Source organism: Cryptomeria japonica, chromosome 10, assembly GCF_030272615.1.
Source record: "Cryptomeria japonica chromosome 10, Sugi_1.0, whole genome shotgun sequence".
NCBI classification, from domain to species: domain Eukaryota; kingdom Viridiplantae; phylum Streptophyta; class Pinopsida; order Cupressales; family Cupressaceae; genus Cryptomeria; species Cryptomeria japonica.
Window position 1 is genome coordinate 239737355 of NC_081414.1, and position 8828 is coordinate 239746182.

Here is an 8828-nt window from a genome sequence, read left to right on the forward strand (position 1 = left end):
TGTGGAGGAATTCTTCATCTCCAACTTGGGCGCTAAAAACACATGGTGAGGGAATTTTGCTTGAGGAAAAATCCTCCATACCCTTCATTTGGCGCCCATTCTTGACCTTGATTCTACTTTACCCTGAGGAAGGAATTCCTTCAATCCTTAGCCAAATTTCACATTTTCTAGGAATTTTGTCCTGAAGGAAGGAATTTCCAACACTTAGTCAATTTTTCACTTTCCTCGAATTCTATCTTGAAGGAAGGAATTTCCAACACTTCATCAATTTTTTCACTTTCCTCGAATTTTGTCTTGAAGGAAGGAATTTCCAACACTTAGTCAATTTTTTCACTTTCTTGGAATTCTATCCTGAAGGAAGGAATTTCCACCACTTAGTCAATTTTTGACTTTTCTCGAATTCTATCCTGAAGGAAGGAATTTTGAACACTTAAGTCATTTTTTTGCTTTTTTCCAAAAATTCTATCTTGAAGGAAATTTTGGATCAATTTTCCACATTTCCTATTTTTTAGGAATTTTTCAAATTTGAGTTCCAGGGTCTAGGAGATAGAAAATTCTCTCCCTTGGCCAATTTTGTCATTGCCTCGAAGTTTGGATGAAATTTTCCTTTCTCATTCTTATCCTTGACTTCAAATTTCCATGCCTTGGAATTCAACCTTCAATCTTGGGCGCTGGAATAACCCTGTGGAGGAATTTTATTTGGAGGGAAAATTCCTTGACTTCAAATTTCCATGCCTTGGAATTCAACCTTCAATATTGGGTGTTGGAATGACCTTGTGGAGGATTTTTCTTTGGAAGGAAAATTCCTTCCCTTCCTTTGGTGCTCTGATGCACACTTGGGCGGAATTTCTATGTTGTGGAGGATTTCTATGCATTGGACAAAATTCCATCATCCCCTGTTGGCATTAGATTGTCATTGATGTCAACAGTTGAGTTGATGCACTACTGGACAGTGATGTAGAGACTTCTATTGGACAAAGATGCAAAGATGATAAGTGCCACATAGAACAAGTGCAGCCTGACAGAGAATGTGCAAAGCGATAGCTTCACACCCATTGGTCAGAGATGCAAAGGCATTTAATCACAGGCCACAAAGAAGACAAAGAACACAATTGGAAGATTGCTTGGTTTTACATTTGGACAAAGAAGTCATAGGTCATAGTGTGGTGAAGCCATTGGACAAACAGGTTTAACTCAGAAAAAGTGCAGTTGTGGTTATGCATAATTCAACATGTTAGTCTCTTTTCATTTTGGGTCACATTTCATATGCTTTAGTTCAAAAAATGCCCGATCGACCGGTCAACCTTATTTTAGGCATCAAGTCTCACTTATCTCTAAAGGGGCCCTACCCTTGCTTTATCGGCTTATTGCCACCCGATGGAAGTTTAACTCATTAGTTCTCATTTGTATTAAGTCTCGTTCCATTTGATCCCCAATCTCCGATAGTGTCGTGTCAAAGGGGTCCTCACAAGTCCCATATCGGTCGATCACACTTTTAGGATTTTTTCGCATAAACGTTTTGTTGTTCCATAATTCTTGTGGTGCTCGATAGCCTAACTCTTTAATGGAAGCAGTCCCATAGTCGACAACTTGTGTGGTAAGAAAGAAACATGTGGACCCCATCTTGACCATGTTGTCTGCGGGTAGATGGGCATGTCGATAATGCTTGAGAAAAAGGGTTGCAGTAAATCCAACGTGATATCAACCACTTGAACAATCCAAAGGGCAATGCCACTGGCGCTCAAGCGGGGCTCCACGACATAGAGAAAAGAAGACTATCAAAAAGATGCGTCGTCTCACCACGTGGCAAGCGCGCGTGAACTGTGGCCCAAATACCACTAAGAACAAGAGTAGATCAAACGACATGTTTTGCACCACGCCCGCCATCCCGCAACAAGGAAGACTTAAGATAAAAGTCTCTGCTAATAGTTTCCACCGTGAAGAGTTTGTTGCCCCGCCATCCTGCAGCATGGAAGTTTGGAGAAAAGTGACTTTGCGGGGTAACATAAAAGTGAAGCAAATGGCGTCCCCCACTACCCTGCGATGACGAAGACATGAAAGAAATGGTCTCATGGGGTAAGAAAATCAAAGAAGTATGGAGTGCCCCGCTATCTCGCAGCAGGGAAGATAGAAGTGAGATGACCGTTCAGGAAAACAAAAAATGAAGAAAAGTGATGCACATTGCTATCCCGCAGTCAAGAAGACAAATGAAAGATGATCTCGTGGGATAATGAAATGGAAGAAGGTGCGTAGCCCCGCCATCCTGCAGGTATATTTTGCGATGATGAAAACACGATGGGTATCTCACCAAATGCCCACTCAGAAGTGGCCCACGTGGACAGTTGACCGAGTTTGACCCGATGGCATAAAGGGAGATGTTGAGGACATGGAGTATACAAGACGAATCAAATGTTTCTGACTGTGAATGGATGTTGCCTATTGATCAAATCTAATTGTCGAAGGAAGGAACAATTAAGGAAGGTGGTTGCATTAAATGTTTCTGCATAAAGAACACACAAATAATTAGTTGAGTGGCTCAAGAAGATCAAAAGATTTCCAGTAGACAAGATATTATTGCTATGGGAAGATCAAAAACCTCCAATTGACAAGACATCAATGCAATGGGTAGGTAGAGATTACTAAATATAGTAATCTGAATGTAGAGAATGACTAAAGATGGAAGAAGGTGCATTGAATGATGGCAACCAATTGTTTGAAAGTTGCAGAAGATCAAGTCTTCATGCACGACAAGATATGTATTCAATTTCTGATCCTGGCAGGATGATTTTGTGTATAGAGGGTAGTTGAAGGATAGCTGAGGTTGCTGAAAGAAGAAAGGCAACATAAATGTGGACGGCTACCAGACTGGAATGATGAGACAAGGTAGATCTTCCAGTGGCTCGAGAAGATTGTTTTTTATTTTATTTTCCTTTTGGAGGAAAATCTAGGTGTACGAAGATAACCACTAAGTGAAGCTAGTGGAAAAAGTGAAAAGTGGAGAAGAGTAGAGTTTAGTAGAGGAGGTGTGCAGGTGAAGAAGCTCTGCAAAAACAAAGGTTACATGATAGAGAGTGGAGAAGAGGGCCGAAGAGAGTTATTTTTGCAGCTGCAATAACACAATGGCAGTGTAAGCATAACATCGTAGAAGAGATAGAATGCTAAATGATCAGATGGTGAAGAGGAGATAAGAGGCGACTGAAAGCAAGAACAGAGAACAGACAAAGAAGAGTACAAAATTGAATAGCAGAGATCAAAGACCAGAGAGTGTAGAGCCGAGGCAGATAACATAGAAGGTTATATACACAGAGCATGGCAAAGAAAGAGGAATGATCAAAGTAGAAATCAAAGAGCTAGTTGCAGAGAGAAGTGGACAAAAGGCAGAGTGCAGGGATTGACAATAGAGATCAGAAAGCAGAGGACAAAGTTTGTGAGCAGAAAAGAATCAAGTCAATCTCAAGTGCAGAACAATTGTGAGTTACAAAAACTTAATTTGTAACAAGGTACTCAACTGGTTAGTGTAATTTACTTATTGTAATCGTCTAAGTTGGTGCCCATAAATTCATAATCATCTAAGTTGGTGCTCAGATAGGGGTTTGGTGCCCATAAATGTGTAATCAATCTTTTACTTGTGAGGTTGGATTAGAGCAGTAGATTCTAGCAGCATTTCTCACCAAGGTTTTTCCCCACCATGGGTTTTCCTCGTATATCTTGTGTCGTGCTTGCCTTGTGTGTGTGTGTGTGTGTGTGTGCGCTAATGGGTTTAATATCTCTGCTCATAGTTTCTTGACTTCTGTTATTAATGTTTTAATTCATACAGTAAATTCAAGTTTTTAATTACCACTGATTCACGCCCCCTCTTAGTGGTCCATTTGTGTTCCTTTATACCCCCTGTTTGGCACCCAACCTCAAACATGGGTGGAAATTTGGCTTCATTCAGGAAAAGTCGCAATGGAGGAAAATTCCTCCATGGCCTCATTTTGGCGCCCACATGCATGTTTGGGCGGAGATTTGGTAGGGTGAAGGAAAATATGGTGTGGAGGAAACCCTCAATTTGGCACCCACCTTCTTTGAAAGCCATTTACTGTCTTAGAAACTCATCCTTCTCGACTTAGCCACTTTGACCATTTTCGAACTGGGATGCCATTTTGGATTGAACTGATTTTCAATGCTTTCCACGTTTGGAATTGGAACTCATACTCAGCTGTTTTTTGATCGGTAGCCTTCTTTTCCAACTTTCCAGATTTAGACGATTCTTCAGGAATGTTCAGTCTTCAATGTTTTCTTGTGAAGAACCTGCCAAAAATAGACCTTCCCAAAATAGTAAGTGTTTCAAAATGTTAGGATTAGGGCAAAAGTGGACGCAAAGACACTAAAAATAGAAACTTACTAAATATAGTAAGTTTGATTTTTGGCAAAATTAGACCAATCTGGGAGACAATGAAATCCCTAAAAATAGAAACTTTGTAAAAATAGAAAATTGCTTAGAATTCGCTCAAATTTCACTAGTAGGCTCCTTAAAGGGTCCCGATTACAATGTAATGTTCAGTTTTTCCAAAACCCTAAAGGAAAGGTCTCAAATCCAAATCTGGAGGGCAAAACCCTAAAACGAACAAAACAGGCTCCGAACTTAGCCAAATTTACTCAAACGAATTGCAAACTTGATCAAATTGACCCCCAAACACTTGCAAACCAAGAGGATTGACGAGATTGCCGCGAAAAGACCAAGAGGACCTAAAAAGTAGGGGGGACCCATTTGCAATGGGGCGATGTGTGAAAACGTCACAACAAGGCCCAATAACAACACTTATTCAATCACTCTCTATTCACATCAGAATCTTAAACCGAATCTCCACAAATGATTTTGAAATCAACTACTTTAGGAGACATCGAAAACATCCATATCTACAAACCAAAATTGAAACTCTTCTCTATAGCACAATGGTGATCTTTGGATGAAACCACACTAGCCAGTTAGGGGGTTTTCATCCCCGAAGCCAACAACTCCAGGAGGGTTTTCATCCTCAAGAAGCTTTGGAAGAGCTCAAGTTCTCTCCAACAACAAAGCAAAGAGAGCTCATCTAGCTCTAAATCATCAAAAGAGGAGTAAGAACCTCCAACTCAGCTTGTTCGAAGGTCTACAAGGCATGGATAACCACTTAAAAGGTATTCACTTGATGATTGGAGATGTATTTTTGCTTTGAATACTAGCATAGATGAGCCTAGGTTTATAGAAGAGGAATTAGGTATTAATGATACAAAATCTTGGAAAATTGCTATGGATGTAGAAATGGCAGTTTTGAAAAAGAATGATACATGGGATCTTGTACCATTGCCTTAAGGACGAAAACTCATTGGTCAAATAGGTGTTTAAGAAGAAGATTGATCTAGATGGAGGTATTGAGAAGTATAAAGCAAGGTTCATTTCCAAGTCTAAACTCTCCTATGAGCCATCAACCTCCTTTAATAAATTTTTTTGAGGCAAATAACCAATTGAAATTTTATTTTTTTTGCTTGCTAAGATCTTTTTAGAGAATTAATATTATTTTTCTTGTGCAAAGTCTCCCAAACCTAAGTATCCAGCTTAAAACACATCTCAACACTTTTTCAATGAGCTATTGCACTAAGTTGTTCATTTATTATTATTCAACATTAGACAACTTAAGTGAATTATTAATTAATAGTTTAATAACTAACCCAAGTTGCGAAAGGAATTGAAATGGCATAGAAATCAAATTCTTACTGAAGACTTGGGATGATGATCAGAGGCAACTAGGTGACTTACTAAAAATGGTCTGCTCCACCAAGTAGTCTGGAGAGCTCTTAAAAGATCAGAAACTGATTCTGAAAGCATCTCTAGACTTACCAAGGCCAACTGAACTCGTTGCCAACAACAATAACTCTACAAGACTGAACCTGTTTCCTTCATTAACCTTGCTAAAAATGGCGACATTACAGATTTGAAGGGTTTTCCTGCCAAAAAGGACAAGGGATAGGGGAACAAGGATTTGGGGATGGCAAAAAAATATTATTCTAGGCACAAAAGGGGTATAACTATTAAAATAGTAAAAGAAATTGATTTTTAAATTTTAAAATACAAATAAATCATTAAATATAAAATATTTTAAGGTAAGCTAAAAATAGCTGAAATTTGGAAGACATTTGTGAAAAATAAATTCACGAAAAACACAACATGCAGAATTCCTTTCAAGCAAATATAACAAGGACTATTGTACTTCAATGATAGAGAATTTTGTGTGGTCGATTAATGTTAAGAGAAAGTAGGTCAATCCTATGTCACTGTCAAAAAAACTAATAACCTGTGCATATGGCAGCAAGACAGTAAATTTTTTTTTGGTTTTCTTTTTAATTTCTAGGTTTTTCAAGTATGGCTCTTTGACATATGGCTGATAGAGGATGGACATAAATGTGCCTACAATTAACATGCATATACAAGAATTGCCATGCTAATATGTATCTACAGAATATAAATTTAATAAGAAAGAAAAATATATTAATGTCCACAAATGACTAAAAATAGATCAAGGGGACAAGAACATACAATAGCAAAAGACTAGGGAAGAAAGGGCCGTAGACACAAAGCTAAAAAAAAGAGACCTGCAAACTAGCTCAATTATAAATAGAAAATAAGGGGGAGAAACTCACAAAACAATAGAAATAGAAGGCCACCCATATGGGGATCCCAAAACCTCAGGTGTTGGTGTTCAGTAATGCATTGGAGGAGCCAACAATGTTATTATTTATCATTATAGGAGTACCAATGCAGAGTCTGAAAAAGCTAGTTGGGGAAATCGCAGGGTGAAGGCATCCAGGCTGGACAATTGTAGGAGGCATTCAATTCTACAAAGGACCAATCCCAACATTTAAGGCCAAAGAACCACTGGTAGTTAGAATAACAATTGTTATGTGAGCTTGCCCCTGAGATCTGTGCCATGGAAGAGGGATGGGATGTGAGAGGGTCCTTGACAGCAAGAAGAGATAGAGCCATGACTATCAGAGAGTGAGAGCCAAGCCTCCAATGAACCATAACTATAGTAGATTGCAAGGATAAGCAATGCTTCGCCAATCTGTATGCATCCATACTTGATTCAGTAGTATCCAAAGGGTGCTTAATGCCTCCAACATTCATAGAGCATAACACATAAATGCTCTAACCACACCCTACATTACTTGATACAGGAGATCAAGAAAACAAAGGATGATACAAGATCAAGATCAAATAGATGCAAACAGGGTAGCACTAAAAGGTCAAAATTGTGTTACAAAACTGAAAATCTCAAGGTCTTGGCAAAACATGGCATCAATAAAGAATCAGAAAAATTATTGGGTAAAATACTAAATCAAAGAACTTTGGAAATTAAAACAGACGTTATAAAACAACTGCAAATGCCTTATTAGATGACAATGGACTCCAATTTTGCATGTATTAAAAATATGCTTGCTTGAAATTTGTTTGTTGTGTATCAAAGTCTACTAGTTTTTTGATACTCCTAATTTCTATCTTACCATAGATTTGTTGAAATAAGCATGTTTTGTTATTTCATTTGAAACAGTCTATATTAAAGATATTAGTTTTCCACAACCCATATTAGTAATTATGCTCGCTTCTGGTTTTGATTGTGTGTGTTTGTTTGCATCAAAACCAGAAGCGAGCATAATTAGTCTATATTGTTGTATCTTTTATTATTTTATTTTGCAGTTCATAATGTTACTTGATTCTTGAAGTACAATTTCAATGCCAGGTTGGCAAGCATGGTTTCTTGACATTTTGTTTGTCTACTTCTAATTATAAAACACTATGGGAACCTTCTCTACAACCTCAACAGTGTTCGATGAATGTTTTGTTTATCAAACATTTTTTTATTCATCCTTTTCAGTAATTGTTTTGAAAGCTCATTCCAATAAATTAGTTGTATTTGCCAAAGACATTCAGATAGCATCTGAACATGAATGTTTAGTTAGCAACACTATTACCTAGAGAAGATGACCTTGTGGGATTGACCACTAGCTAGATGAGCAAGATTGTCAAGACACATTTTTTTATAAATTTATTTACTTTAAATTGTATCTGTTTCTAAGGACTAAGGTTATTCTGGTGATTGTATTTATGCAGGTCCACGAATACAAATCCCCAGGGCATTTAGATGGTGTTTGTGTGGGGCAGTTTCAGGGAGCTGTAGCTCAGCTTTGCTTGTTCACCTTTTTCTACCTGAATGTGAGCCACAAAATATAGCTGCATATGACAAACATGCTTCTTGAAGATGCGACCAGTTCAGTGTCCTGTACTATTATTATCCATCATTTCAACTTATACAATAGAACCAATAATTTTTCTCTGTTGGATCAAAATTTAAATGTTAAGATTTAATCACCGTACCAGCTATCAGGTGTTGCTGAAGTTCTATTAGAGTGAAGAGTGTTAGTGTGGTGGATGTATCTCATTCTTTAAATATTAATACATACTTCCATTTTTTATGTGGCATTTTTTCAAAAATATCTCTTCGTAAATCTTGTGTTGATATGGATTTTTTTAATTTTAATCTCATTACTAATTTTTTCAATTACTAATTTATTCAATCACATAATAATCCTATGGTAATCCTAATCTAAAGAAAAAAGATCTCATATTTGCATACATGTAGAATATTTTATTGCAGTAGTTTCACCCTATTTCTCAACATTTGGTATCTAATCTAATGGCTCTACATAGAGGGGGATTCTTTTCTTTTAAGCATTGACGATATTTTGGCTATAGTGGAAGCTTTTACATTATTTGAATTTGCAAATATAAGAGAATGACTGAAAACCAT

General features: G+C 37.5%; 1 protein-coding gene across 4 annotated transcripts in view; it reads left to right on the forward strand.

The window, feature by feature from the left end:
• LOC131063848 (uncharacterized) overlaps positions 1–8496 on the forward strand; it is a 71117-nt gene extending 62621 nt beyond the window's left edge. For all 4 annotated transcript variants that reach the window (XM_057997802.2, XM_057997803.2, XM_057997804.2 and 1 more), the window contains one exon: positions 8132–8496. In XM_057997802.2, coding sequence (XP_057853785.2) covers positions 8132–8277 — 146 coding nt within the window. In that variant the 3' untranslated portion in view covers positions 8278–8496. The remainder of the gene's footprint in view (positions 1–8131) is intronic.
• Positions 8497–8828: the final 332 nt, after the last annotated feature.